This window comes from Neophocaena asiaeorientalis, unplaced genomic scaffold, assembly GCF_003031525.2.
Source record: "Neophocaena asiaeorientalis asiaeorientalis breed wild unplaced genomic scaffold, Neophocaena_asiaeorientalis_V1.1 scaffold24, whole genome shotgun sequence".
Lineage (NCBI taxonomy): Eukaryota > Metazoa > Chordata > Mammalia > Artiodactyla > Phocoenidae > Neophocaena > Neophocaena asiaeorientalis.
Genome location: NW_020185317.1, coordinates 5,231,632 through 5,246,677, shown reverse-complemented (window position 1 = coordinate 5,246,677; position 15,046 = coordinate 5,231,632). Strand labels below are relative to the sequence as shown.

Below are 15,046 nucleotides of genomic sequence, written 5' to 3'. Positions count from 1 at the left end.
GCTAAGCTGAAATTGAAGTTAATTTATTTAGGAGATTATTCTTTGAAGTATGTTTTACTTTTAACTCCTGTAACATTGTGCCTGTCAAAAGCACTTAGGGAAGAAATTGATCTACTGAGGATTCTTTAGGAGGAGGGGAGAAAGCTGAAAATAAATTCCTCCTATTATGTTTTTATATTCAGTTATGGGTTTAAAATAAGAAGCCTGGGCTTATTGTAACCTTGCTGCCAGTAGCCACATTACAAGCATATTGGTGATATTGCAGGTTTGGTTCTAAAGCGCCACACTAAAGTGCGACACACAAATTTATTTTGGTTTCCCAGTGCATATAAAAGTTATATTTACACTGTACTGTAGTGTATTGTGTGCAGCAGCATTATGTCTAAAAAAATGTACATACCTTAATTAAAAAATACTTTATTGCTAAAAAATGCTAACCATCATCTGATAACACAGGGTTGCCACAGACCTTCAATTTGTAAAAAAGTAGTATCTGCAAAGTGCAATAAAGCGAAGCACAATAAAATGAGGTATGCCTGTATTTGAGAATAAGCCAGTGTAACCTACAGTTGGAAATCTGGGGAGGAGGATATTAGATACCTATATCATACCATATACTGCATACCATAACACATTCTAGATGGAGTAAATATGTGGAAAAAAATAAAACCATTAGACTAAATTATAGGAGAACATTTATATGTATTAGGGTAAGAAGGGAGCTTCTGTGCATAGCACTCAAGACAAAACTATAGGGCTAATGACAAACTATGAAAAAATAAAAAAACAAAACCACTACATATGAAGAGTTAATGCTCTTCATACATAACGAATTCCTTAAGTCCCTAAGAAACAAAATAGTGCAATAGAAGAAACAGGCAGCTACCATGAGCAAGCAGATTTTAAAATAAGTCAAAAACATAAAAATTTCAGTGTTACAGCCAAAGAAATGCAAATAATAACCAAAAGTCATTGAAAATACATCAGATTGGTAAAGCTTTTAGATAACAGCCAGTGTTGGTCAAGATTCTGGGAAATGAACTCTTCATATAATTGTTGGTAGCATTAAGATTTGAAACAATTTTTTTGGAGAGTAATTTGATGAAATATGTAAATCTCTTAAAATTTAGTATATTCTGTGACCAAGAAGTTTCTTTGTACTAATTTATTCCAAGTAAATAACTGAATATGTGTGTAAAGATGCACAAAGAATGCTCTTTGCAGCTTTCTTTGTAGTACATGAAAAATGAGGGTAATATCCAGAGTGAGGTTGATTTAAATAATATATTGCTATTTTCTACAATGTAATATTATATGTCTAGGTAGTAAAAATTACATTGTACAGGATATTTAAATTCATTCATCAATCAGTGTTTATTAAGCTTACTAACCATGCCAGATACTGATGTAAACAAGCCAAGTCTCTGCCTTAATATATGAAAAAGTAAAAAATGCAGCATACCTAAGTGAAGGAAAGGAAGTTACACATCTACATTCACATGTATATATGTACACAGAGAAATATTGGAATAATATGCATTAAAATATTAATAGTCATTCTGGATGGAAGGACTGCATGCTGCATTCATTTTCTTTTGCTTCTCTGTATTTTCAAAAATTTTAAATAAGAAAAACTGTGAATAAAGTGGGATAACTGGGTAGGGAGAAAGGTAAATGCCTGATTCTTTGTCAAAGGAAAATGAGAACTAATACTAACAACAACTTTGTGCCAGCTGTCTTCTCACTTACTTCTTGTCACAGTCCTTGGAGGTAGTGATATTATCCCATTTTGCCTCTGAGAAAATTGAGGCTCTGAGAAGTTTTTACATGTCCAAAATCACACAGCTGGTAAGTGATGGAGCAAGACTCATCCTAGGTCTCTCTGCCATCACATCCCATCAGTTTGCCGTCAATCATGCCTGGAATGTTTCTTGCTTTTTAAAAAAGCCTGATATACCTCTTGGCAGTTCCTTATTTACATCTATTTAAGTTGACAAATTATGTGAAAAACATTTTGTAGTCTAATAAACAAATTATAGATTTTCAGTTTAGGATAACCTTTGATATTTTAAATTTTAGTACAGGTGTTTGGTCAACTAGCAACTCTATATTGGCAGTATTTAGCACTTAGATGAAAGAGTTGAATTAGATGAATCGTAGAGATTTAGTGACTCCAAGACCTTGATTTTCCATTATAACCCTCATTTGTGATAATGCTATCTTTTACTGATTTTATAAATACTTAACTAAAATCGTTTTTTATTTCTTCCTAAGAATTTTCATGTCAGTTCACCTTAAAAAAAAATATCTGGGGCTACCCAAAAAAAAAAAAAAAAAAAAAAAAAAATCTGTAAGACCATGTATACTCACTTGTAGTTAAGGAAATATTATCAGCATATCATAAAATCATATCCCTTGGTTTCTCATAAGCAAAATAAGATGCAGAACATTTTTTAACTTTTTATTTTGCTTATTTTCTATAAACTCTCCTACTTAAACAAAAATAAATAAGCATATAAATAAATAAAACCAAGATGACTATTTTGATTAGTTCAAGTTCTGAGAGATGTAGATAACTTGATTTGCTTCTGAAATTAGGCAGTATAGGACTAATCAGGAGTAAAGGCTAACCTGATTTTCATAAATTATGATTTCATTATATAATGATGTGACTTCTTATATTCTTAAGTGAAACATTTTCTGTATTGATGAAATAAAAATGTTTATAATTTTTAAAACTTTGTTTTGAACATGCAGCTCACTGTTAATGAAGCGGCTGCTCAGCTTTGTGTGAAGGATAACGCTCTACTGACAAGAAGAGATGAACTTTTTGCCCTGGCTAGGCAGATTTCTCGAGAAGTCACCTATAAATATACTTACAGAACCACCAAGTAAGTGTTTAACTAATTGGCAGTATTTTTGCATTGTTTGTTAGAAGTAGAGCTTGAAACACCATCCATTGATAGAATATAAGCATATCTGAAAAAGTTGAAGTGTGATTATAGTTCTATAAGATTAAACAGTGAAGTGACTTTTCAAAACATTATTGCTGAAGTGGTTTTCATTGATTTGTTTAATCCTCTTTTATTGTCTTTTGAAAGATAGTTCCCTAGGACTATAGCATTGGTTTGGTGTGGTTCTCGACATTCTTCTCTCACACAGATGCTTTCTTTGGTTTTGAGTGTGATGATGGGATTTAGTTAGTCATCATTTATAGACCTATTTGTATACCCTACCAACTACATGAACTTGTTGAACTCTCTGTGGAAGCAACGTGTTTCCTTTTGCAAGGTGTCTGCAATCTATGAGATTAGCTGAATAGATAAAAAGACTCCACTGCCCAGTATTTAAAGGACAATTGGAAAATACTAGGTTACTAGCAAGGGCAATATGGAACATGTGTTTGAAATAAAAAACCCCATGTTGAAAAGCAGTGGTGATTTTAAAATTTAATGTAAACATACCTTATTATTCTTCATCTTATCCTCACTTGAAGCCTAAGCATTGTCTGTAGATAGCAGACCATTTTGATTTTGTTCACTTATTCCACATGGACCCTGATTTCCAGTGCACCATCGGTTGTGCTTGCCACTGCTTCTTGGAGGAGATGCATTAGTGTGACTGAGTGTGTGTTAAAAAAAAAAAAAAAACACATCCCGAGCACCCTTTCCAGCTCTAATAAATCACATTTTCTGGGGATGGAGCCTTAGAGTCCAAACATTCACAAGCATCTCCTATGATTCTTGTGTATATTCAAGTTTGAAAACCACCGATACAGGCACTTGCTGTCATCACCATTATTTTCCCCAGCTCACAGCAGCTTTGTTGTCTGTCCTATCTCAAGAGCCCATATACTTACAAACTGGGAACAAGTAAAATTATGCAAAATAAATGAACAGGATAAGAATACACAGCAATATTATAGGATTATTTACAAGATTCTTTTTGAGTTGAGTGATCAAGAGCTGATTTTTATGACTTTGTTTTCTTCACTGTATTATACAATATTTTCTTTCTGACTGCTTTACTTAAATAATTTTCTTTAATCAAAGTACTACGTGTACATGATTTATGAAGTCACATAGTACACAAGGCTTATCACGAAACTCAGCGGTTCCCCTGCTCCATCCCCCTTCTTTCTGAATACTGCGACCCAGAGGCGACTGCTTTCAACAACTTTTAGTTATTTTTTGTAGTGTTTATTTACATTTATATGTTTTTAAAGTTAAATCATTTTAAAATACACAAGACTTTTACATTATTTATAAGCCAAAACTATGTATAAAGCTAATGCAAAAAAGTTGCACTCTCATTTCTGTCTCTTTTTACTCTGTTCCTCTTCTCATTGTAGGTAGTTTTTATTAATTTCTTTTTCATCCTTCTAGTGTTTGTTTATGCACATGTAAATAAATATAAATATGTTTTCTCACTTATACCTTTTTTTGAAAAAACAGTAAGTAGTATGTGTCTATATTATTCTGTATTTTGCTTTTAGTTTAACGTGTCTTGGAGATCTTGCTATATTAGTACATATACATCTTCCTCATTATTTTATACAGCTGCATGATACTGCCTTGTGTGGATATACCATGATTCATTTAACTAGTCCCCTGTTGATGGATACTTGAGTTGTTTCTAGTCTTTTGCCGTTATAAGTAATACCACAGTAAATAACATCATACATATCATGTTTTGTTGATTCTGAGGTGTATTTTTCCACATTTTAACATCTTTCAAGTTGAGGTATAACTTAAAATTTATGACTTGCCATCGTTTAATTGGCAGTTATATTTCATGTATATGTAGGTGCTTCTGTGGGAGAGATTCCCAGCAGAGGGATCCCTAGGTCCAGGGAAAATGCATTTATAGTTCTGATAGACAAAATGCATTTTAATCTCATGTAGCCTTAAGCATTTGTCTTAAATGGCCATTTTTTTTCCATTTTATCCTAAATTATACTGATCCATGAAGGGTGTCATGGAATACAGTCCTCCTTGATTTTTTTCCTTTTTCATTATGTGGTACTCATTAATACTTATTGAGTACTTTCTGTGTGAGGCATCCTTAGGTAGTGTGCAATAATTTTAAAATGTGTAATATAACTGTGTCTGCCTATTTCCCCAACGTTAATTTAGAAATGATAAAAAGTCTCTTTTTCACTATTTTAATGTTCATTATGAAGTCTTATTTCTGGTGGCAGGGCTCCAGGGTTATATGTTTTGGTGGAAGCTTATAGATTGAGGTGCCTTTAGAAAAAATTTGTTACCTTCTCAAGTTTTTCTCTCTCCCCCATTCCCCTCAGATCAAAATGTGGAGAAAGAGATGAATTATCCCCGAAGAGAATTAAAGTGGAGGTATGATTATGTATTATATTTTCTTATGCTAATAATGTTTGCTTACTAGTTCAAACAAAAAAAAAGAATGGTCCCATCAACTAGTGAGAAAATGTGAATTGTAGAATCTTAAACATTATATAGAATTTGGTTGCTTTGAAGTATCTATAGTAATTTGAGCTAAGATACTCAGAAAGTTCTTAGAAGGAAACGACAATGATAAGCTTGATGTCCAGTCAGTTTATCAAAGGTTGATTTGTAAATAGATGTTTCTTACAGATTTAAAACTCTTTACTGGTTAAACTATTCCTTTTATAATTTTATTTACATCATTAGTCATCTTATCAAATAGACTGAGAGGAGCTAAGGTTTAACTTCTTTATATTAAATATCTGAGAGAAGTGACAATTTAGTAGCTGCAAGTTATGGGGACTTTACTGTAATTAAAAGCCTCTTTTAGGGGATCATGGTTGAGGCAGTCCTTCTGATTTCAGACCTGCGAGTCGTAAGGTGAGTTGAGCAAGAAAAATGTGTTTTTCTTAGGGCTCTCAGAACTGGTTTCAGAATGACTGCTCTTTAATTTGGATTGAATACTTTTTTAAAGGCCAGCCTGCAACAGAGCAGAAATTTGAAGGCAGGAAACTCCTTCCTTTTGTTCTTGGGCGGGGGATAGCGGTCGGTGCTCTTAGCCATTCATTATTTAATTTCAAGTTAAAGAAAAGAAGCTATGTTTAACTACCCTAAATTTCCATCATCAAATTATTCTTACTAGTAATTTGTTAGTAGCATCTGTTTGTATGTAATAATCTTTCATTTATACCAAAGCCAGAGTTAATCTTTTAAAAGATTAACTTTCAGTCTTTCCAGTGGCTTTCTACTGTGCCTAGAATAAAATCTACGCTTTTTCCTGAGGCATCTAAGACCCTGTATGATCTGACTCTGGCTTGCATCTCTAAACTCATCTGCTACCACACTTCCCCCATTCTTACTGCGTCCCAGCTCCACTGACTGACTTTCTGTTCCTGGAACACGTCAAACTCATTTGTGCCTCAGCCCTCTCTGTTTGTTCCTCCGCTGTAGATCTTTCTGTAGATCTTCACATGGCTTCAGCTCATAGCAGAGAGTTTTCTCTGACTTCCCTGCTTCCCTTTCTAAAGAGGCACTGTTACCCCAACATCACATTAAGGCTCTTTGTCCTGGCTTGTTTTGTTTTCATAGCACTTACCAGTTTCTGAAACTATTATATATTTATTTTTAATTTATTATTGGTCTGCCCCATTAGATGACAGTAGAGCTCTTATCTGTCTATCCACTGCTTTTACTTAGTTTATAATAGTGCCTTGCACTTAATAGAACTTAATAAAATCTGTTAGGTGAAATGATGAATGGCCATGGGTAAACATCTTTGACTTCTGAAAGCTTTAGCCCCAAGCAGTGGTTCTCAAAGAAGAGAAAAATGTTGTCCAAAACGAGCACCTTTTTAAAAATTGTGCTTATATTTGTAATCTATCTCACTGTTAGCTCTGGAATAATGTTTAAGATGGGTTAGCTTCAGATACCACTCAGAAAATTTATTGAAATGATCTAAGGCCATTGAAAAAGCTAACTAGTGAAATAGTTTTCTCCTGTTGCATCTCAAGATAATAAGTAAGAGAGTATCCCTGTGGATTTAGCTGTTAGTGACTCTACCACTGAAAGGGAAATTGGATAAACAAAGAAACTGCTAAAAGGCATGTGCCATTGGAGGATTTAGAGGAAAGAAGGTACAAAACCTACCCGATGTCCAGTAAAGGCAGGCAGCTACTAGGTTAGAAATTACGTCCGCCTCTTTCTCACCATTGGCTCTCCATGTCATCATGACTCAAGCTGTTCTCACATTTAAGCCCTGGTTTGTCTAGCTTCAGAGGTCACTAGTGAACATTGAAGTTTGAAATCATGAATCTCATGGACTCTTGGAGCTATAGTGTTTTCTTGTTAGGCTGTGTTGATAAGTCTTTCTGACCCTCTCAATGGCCCTGATCTGAAATGTAAACAAGTTGTTTCTTATATCCAGTTACAGTGTTGTGAGTTTCTTTTTAGGAGCTCACAGTGTTAGGTTATAGCATTAGATGTGACCCTTCTAGTCCTTTATATTCCACTAGAGATAATTGAATTATAGTTCTATATGATTAGTTTGTTACTTTAATAGACATCACAAAGCCATTTAAACAGTTGCAGATTTAGAATTAAGATAATCAGTGTTTCCTTTTTCTGTGGATAACAATTCTAACCTTTCCTAAATAGACAAGTGACTAATCAACCCCAGTTGTCTGTAAATGTTCTTATACTAAACTTGATTTTGTTTCCCAGAAATGAATAGTGACTTTAGCTTTGAATTTAGGACAGTAGTTTACTTTTGTTGGTTTGTTTTAATTTTGTCTTGTTTTTGCTTAGTTTTTTAAAAAATTTGTGTTTTGCAGAGCATCAATATCTGCAAAATGTGTGTGTTATACATGTGTGTATACCTACACATGTATATAGTGTATTGTGTAATCCTTTGCAAAATACACAATATTGGCATAAATGCTGTCTAAATTCCCTTGTGGTATACTCTAAGTCAAATTCGAGATACTGGAGCTGTTCATTTGGTTGTGGAAGCTGATACTGAGGTAGTTAGTATTGGTCGTATAGGGTTACTACTCCCCTAAGAAGATTTTTCACCAAGCGTTAGTGCTTTATTTATGTCTACCTTCTGTGTGTCTACTGGGGAGGAGGAGAATTTCTGGCATGAGGAGAGATTAGAGGAGGCTTTATTGAGGAGATACCATCTGAGCTGGGTTTTAAAAGAAGGATAGGATTTCAGAAGGTAGGGATGTGGGGTGGAGGGCGGAGGGGAGTTGCAAAGAAAGACTAGCATGGGCAAAGACACAGAGGTAAGAAAATACTCTGTGTGTTTAGAGAACAATGAGACCAGTTTGTCCAGAATATGTGGCTGACACAAAAGACAGTCATAAGTAAAACTACAAAGATTTTAGAATTCTTTGAACATACTGTTTGTCTTATTTGATTATTTGTTTTGTGATTCTTAGCTTATTAACTCTCTATTAAGAAAAAGTAATATAAAAATAAACTTAACCCATTGTAAAGCAGTATAAGATTCCTAATTACTAGGCTCAAATTAATGAGTCCTTTTTTCTCTTCCTTTTCATCTTTATTTTTCCAAAATCCTTAACAGCAACCAATGAGCATACATGCCAAGTTGCTAAGTTTTTTCAATCTTAAAAAGATCATTTTTAAGATCAGAGAACAAAAAGAAATGTCATGTCCAGTAGATGAAATAGAAATAACTCAAAAGAGACGTGTAAAGGAAAGAGAAACGTTTTCTTGTATGCCGTTTTCAGTGCATGAGTATACACTAAAAAAAATTAGTGCTTTGTTCAAGCTCAGTAGTTGTTTACTTATTGCTAAATGATGTATTTTCCTGATGTTTGTGAAGGGTTGGGTGGAATGAAATTTTAAAATCCTTGTCTTATTTTTCTCCTCTTATTATATAGTAGGTTGTTCCTGCCCTAAGGATAGTTAACTATTTATTTGATTGTCGTCGTTGTCGTTGTTTAATATCAGTATATATGTTGTGAAGTACTCAGGATAATCTCTTGTCCTGGAATAGTGCTCCTTCCTACAGGGCATGTAAGACATTAAAAGACATAGAGATTTTGAACTTTATAGTTCCTAGAATATATGAGATAGTCACAGAGGAAAAAGCCTGCTAACTTCGGGAGGCCTTATTAGGGTAGCCTGTCATTTGGAATGCAGCCTCTAAGGAAAGCCTCTTTAACCCTATATGTCGGTACGTGAGGTTTGGGAATATCCTACTGAGGCTAGATGAGTAGCTTGTCCACCTGGAATACAACCTTCTGTGTGAATCTGCTTTCAGCTGAACTGCAAATGGATTATGCTTATTCTTTTCTTTTTGATCAGAGGCCTCAAATCCAGCTCTGGGTCAGTTGTAGAGATAACTGTTTTGTTTTTTTTTAAATAACTGTTTTTATTGAACCTGTTGTATGCCTGTCCCTGCTAGGCATTTGAAATTATCACAGACCTTGTCTACTCTATATGGAGGCTTTATGATTTCCATTTACAGCCAAGGAGAGACTCAGAAAGGGCTTGGTAACCTGCCCAACTTTCCACATTGCAGTGGCAGAGCCAGGGCTTCAAATCTAGGTCTGACTTCTAAACTTCAAAGCAATACCACTCTCCTGGGTGCTAATGAGCATTCACAAAGCATCTTAGGTGTGAAAAACGCTATCCAGATTATACCTTTCCTCCTGCTAGTATGGTAAGAAGGGCAAAGTGTGCACAGGATTGGTAGTCTTTGAAGAAGGGGGAAAGAATCACAGTTATTTTCTAATGCAAGGAAGTTTAACAATTATACTTTTTTTTTTTTTTTTTTTAAGTTTAAAAATTTTTCTTTTTTTTTTTTTTTTTTTTTTTTTGCGGTACGTGGGCCTCTCACTGTTGTGGCCTCTCCCGTTGCGGAGCATGGGCTCCGGATGCGCAGGCTCAGCGGCCATGGCTCACGGGCCCAGCCGCTCTGCGGCATGTGGGATCTTCCTGGACCGGGGCACGAACCCGTGTCCCCTGCATTGGCAGGCGGACTCTCAACCACTGCGCCACCAGGGAATCCCAACGATTATACATTTTGAGTAGAAAATTTAACAATATAAGTGACAAAATGTATTTAAATATAAGATATCACCATTTGACATACTTATTTTTTACAATGAAGCAAAACAGTTTGTTGGGAAGGTAAACAGTAAATCAAGAAAAATTAGTTTGACTTATTTATACTCTACCTGTGACAGAACATATTTAAGATGGCTTGACTACTAAAGGAGATGAAAAATCAAGAGCCAAAGTCCCTGGCTCTCTTGTCTTCCTCTCAGTTTTTTTAAAATTAGTTATAAGTGGATTCAGTTGATATTTTTTCTTTCTCATCAAGAACATCTCCTATGAATAAACACTGTCATTGCCTCCAGTATAATAAGTATTAAAAGAGAGGAAGGATGTGTAAAACAACCAGTCTCAGCCCTGGCGATGGTAGCTGACTAAATGGACGGTTACTGTTCATTTCTCGTCTGTCAGTTTTCTTCGTTCACTGAAATTGCTGGAGACTAGATAAAGAGATGAGAGGTGACAGCATTCTTCATCCTGTGTGGGTTGGGAGTGCAAAGCAATCAGAGATAACTGGATGAAAGAAATGAAGTTTGTTAATAGAGACCAGAAAGTCAGAGAATCGGGGCTTGAAAACGAAAGACTTAGAGGAAACATCTGCTAGCAGTTCCAGTGGGTTGGGGGTGGCAGAGTGAGGAAGGGGGAGGGAAGAGGGTCAGAATACCCACCTACGCTGTTACTAAGCTTGTTGAAAAGAAAGCTGGTCTAATTTGATGTAGACTCTTCCCCTCTGGATCAGAAAAACAGAAGCATTACAATCTGCTATTCATATAGAAAGTGTGAGTAGAGAAAGGGAAAATGCACGTGTGAGGCCGAGAACATCTGTTGGAACAAGTTGTTTTAAAGATAGCTAAGCAGTGGTTTTAAAGCAACTTGATAGTGTTTGGTGGAAAGGATGAGGAGGAATGGGGGTGGAGACCAATGCGATGAGAGTAATTAGGTCATGAACAGCATCCCACCCTATATCTTTTATTTTCTCAGTGCTTAGACTCAGAGTCTCGTAAGGGAACACTGTGATTAATGGCAGCAGCCAAGAATATGACAAGAAGATAAATTGCTCATAGCATGGTACAGCTGGTTCCTGGGAAAAAAGCTTCAGAGACATATCAAAAGAGTCCTGTAGCAAACATAATGTGAAAGAGACCATTTTCTTGGGAATGTTCTCACGTTTATTTCTAAGTCATATATTTTGGGGTACAAACCTACTTTATATGTCATGAAGTGATAGCTACTTAGTCCAGTAGTCTTCCCATCCACGATGAACTGTCAAAGATTGAGAGAAAATCGGAATAGTAATGTTCCCAGTTGCAGAGAGACCACTGATCTGTGTTATTTCTTTCTTATTGCATGCTTGTATTTCTCTTTATTAATGATGGAGCAGTGTCCATTTTCTAAAAACTTTCGCATGTAGAGCTTGAAGTTCCCCCTTCCAGCTTTTCAATATTCTCATGGTTAATAATCCTAATAATGGTGCCACCATATATTTGTATAGCAGTGTATACTTTTTCAAGCTTTATTATTTTCATTACTTTATTTAATCCCCACAAATCTCCATTGGGCAGTTAAGCTGTGTTTTAATCTCCATTTAAAAACTGGGAACACTGGAAATAATGAGGTTAACTTTCTTGCCTGAGATTACACTTCTGGTTCCTAACATGAGAAGATTAGATCACTCCTTTCTCCTTCTGCAAGCTCCATCAAAGATAATATTGAGATATTCGAGCTCCTGGGGGTTCTGGCCTGGGCTCACTCCACTCAGGGCCTGATGGGCTGGAACTCTCCAGCCCTGACCTTACCCCAGGTTCCAGAGTCAGTGCATCTGCCTACCGGAGGTCTCACCAGCAGCAGATCAGACTCAATATGTCCCCAATGAAATTCATCAACTTTCTGCTCTCTCCTCAAACCTCCTGGTCTTGAATTTCTGATTCTAGTAAATGTTATCACCAAACTCCCAGTTGCCTAAGCCATATCTCAGGAATTCATGTATTTCTCTGTTGCATCTGCCATTGTGTGGGACTAGGCCACTAGTCTCTGTCTTCACTACAGCCCTCTAACCACCATCCTGGACCCCCCTCCCCCAGTACATTATCCCCATCTCATTCTGATTGGGTTTTCTAATGCAGATCTGATTAGTCTTTTCCCTAGACCTTCAAGGACTTCTGTTTGCATTTAGGATAAAATCTAAAATTCTGAACATGACTTACAAGGCCTCATAGAATTTGGCCCTGGGTTTCCAGCTTCTCAGACCACTCCCTCTTAGTGTATTCCCTGTGTTACCTGTATTACCGTATGAAGTATTTTCCACTTTCTCAAGGGTATCTTGTTCTTTTTGCCTCTAGGCCTTTATATAAAGCTGCTCTCTTTCCCTAGAGACCTCTTTTCTTTCAAGTCTCAGCCAAGACATCATGCCCGCTGGGAAGCCTTCCCTGACACAGTGACTCCCCTGTGCTCTGGATCTCTTTGTCCATTTCCCTTTCTACACTGTATTTGTCAGGAAGGCAGGAGTCATTGTATCCCCATCACTGAGTTCAGAGGATAGAACCTGTTAGGCAAACAAGATTGAGTGAATAAACAAGTGTTTCTAGATTTCCATTGTTTTTTCACTAAAATAGTTCCCCACCAATATAGTCAATATTCTCTTGGTGGTTTTAGTGTTAAATGCCTAGCTCATTCTCTAAGATATCTATACTATGTAAATATTCTCTTGGTGATTTTAGTGTTAAATGCCTAGCTCATTCTCTAAGATATCTATACTATGTAAATATTTCTAAAATTTATCTTATTCCCCCTGTATCACAGAGATATAGTAATATCACAGCATGCTATTGTTTTACTCTGATTAAATCTGGTGGCTTTTTGGGTTAACTTAATAAGTATCAGTAACAAACATTTATTGGGTTAATTTCTGCATGCCACGCATTGTGTTGAGTGTTTTTCAAGAATTTTTTGCTTCTTTAAAATTGTTGTGAAGTTAGGTGGGTACTGTGGTTATCCACATTTTAAAAATTTTTCTTAAAGAATTTTTTTTATTTATTTAAAATTTTTTTATACAGTTTTTAAAGGTTGCTTTCTATTTAGAGTTATTATAAAATATTGGCTATATCCCTGTGTTTTACAATACATCCTTGAGTCTGTCTTATACCTGAGAGTTTGTAGCTTTACTCCCCACCCCTATATTATGCCCCCACCAACTGGTAACCACTAATTTGTTCTCTGTATCTATGAATCTGCTTCTTTTTTGTTATATTCACTAGTTTGTTATATTTTCTTAGATTCCACATATAAGTGATACACAGTATTTGTCTTTCTCTGTCTGACTTACTTAGCATAATGCTCTCTACATCCATCCATGCTGCTGCAAATGGCAAAATTTCATTCTTTTTTATGGCTGAGTAATATTCCATTGTATATATATATACCACATCTTCTTTATCCATTCATCTGTTGGTAGACACTTAGGTTGCTTCTATATCTTGGCAATTGTAAATAATGCTGTTATGAACATTGGGGTACCTGTATCTTTTTGAATTAGTGTTTTTGTTTCTTTCGAATATATAAGCAGGAGTGGAAGTGCTGGGTCATATGATAGTTCTATACTACAAAGCTGCAGCAATCAAAACAGTATGGTATTGGCACAAAAATAGACACACAGATCAATGGAATAGGATAGAGAGCCCAGAAATAAACCCACAGTTATGGCCAGTTAATTTACGAGAAAGGAGGCAAGACTATACAGTGGAGAAAGACAGTCTCTTCAGTAAGTGGTGCTGGGAAAACTGGACAACTACATGTAAAAGAATGAAATCAGAACATTCTCTAACACCATATACAACAGAAGCTCAAAATGGATTAAAGACCTAAATGTAAGACCGGATACTATAAATTCCTAGAAGAAAACACAGGCAGAACACTCCTTGACATAAATCACAGCAATATTTTTTTTGGATCTGTCTTCTAAAGTAAAGGAAATAAAAGAAATGCCTCTACTTACTGTTGTGAGTCTCATAAAGGTGGCAACTCAAGGATTTTGTGATTTTAGCATAGGCTTTGAAGCTAATCTCTGTAGCTGTAAAATGAGGGAAACCCAGGGTTGTTTGTGTGAGGATTAAATGAGACAATATAAGTAAATTACAGAACATAGTCAGGAACTGGTTCATTGTAGGCACCTGAAAAATGATAGCTCCTCTTACTGATGTTGTTTTCTAAATCTCCTACTAGCTTACTTCACTGAACTTCAGAACTTAAATTAAAGGAGAGCTTGTTAAAGATAAAGCTGGATTTTTAGGCCTAAGTAAATTCTTAGGAGAAAAATGGAATGACTAAGAAAAGTGAACTTTTCATTTAGATTTCAAGTATATATACTTGTATAAAATTCATTCTAGCTCAGTTAATGATTATATTCTATACATTCCTCTAAGCCCAGGGTCCTTGGTCTTGTAGGGGCCTAGAAAGGTGGCTATTTTTAATAATTTGAAAAGGCTGATTGTATAACCCACCATGGAGCTACATAAGACTATTTCAAGATGTTAAATTTATTTGTTCTTGATTCTAATTATTTTATTTCATGTCTTTGGATTTTAAAAAATGGGAACTTAATTATTATCTAGGAAATGAACTTTGGTAGATGAAGTATTTGAAAACATGAGATTTGCAGTGGAGAAATAATTTTTTGAAAAGACCCCAATGGGGAAAATCTTTGAACCAGTGTTTCATATTTCAAATAAGGTACATATTTTGTTATTATTACAACTTTTTCTGCTCTGTTATTATATAACAACTTCAGTTTTTCATTATTCACCCTTTGCCACAAATATACAGCTTTATCAAACAAGGAGAGAAACGTTTTGGAAGTTAATGACAATGTCTTTGAGGATTCCTTGAGTAGTTTTCAGTAAAGTTAGTAAAACCATGCTGTCATGATGTTTGTGGTTATAAATTTCATGTGGAGCACTAAACAGGCCAAAAAAAACCTTGATAAAATTAGTAAACGTATTTGCATG

General features: G+C 35.4%; 1 protein-coding gene across 3 annotated transcripts in view; it reads left to right on the top strand.

The window, feature by feature from the left end:
* Nucleotides 1-15,046, top strand: part of NAB1 (NGFI-A binding protein 1) — a 44,673-nt gene that overhangs the window by 19,339 nt on the left and 10,288 nt on the right. For all 3 annotated transcript variants that reach the window (XM_024733650.1, XM_024733651.1, XM_024733649.1), the window contains 2 exons: nt 2,758-2,891; nt 5,303-5,354. In XM_024733650.1, the coding sequence (XP_024589418.1) occupies nt 2,758-2,891; nt 5,303-5,354 (186 nt within the window). The remainder of the gene's footprint in view (nt 1-2,757; nt 2,892-5,302; nt 5,355-15,046) is intronic.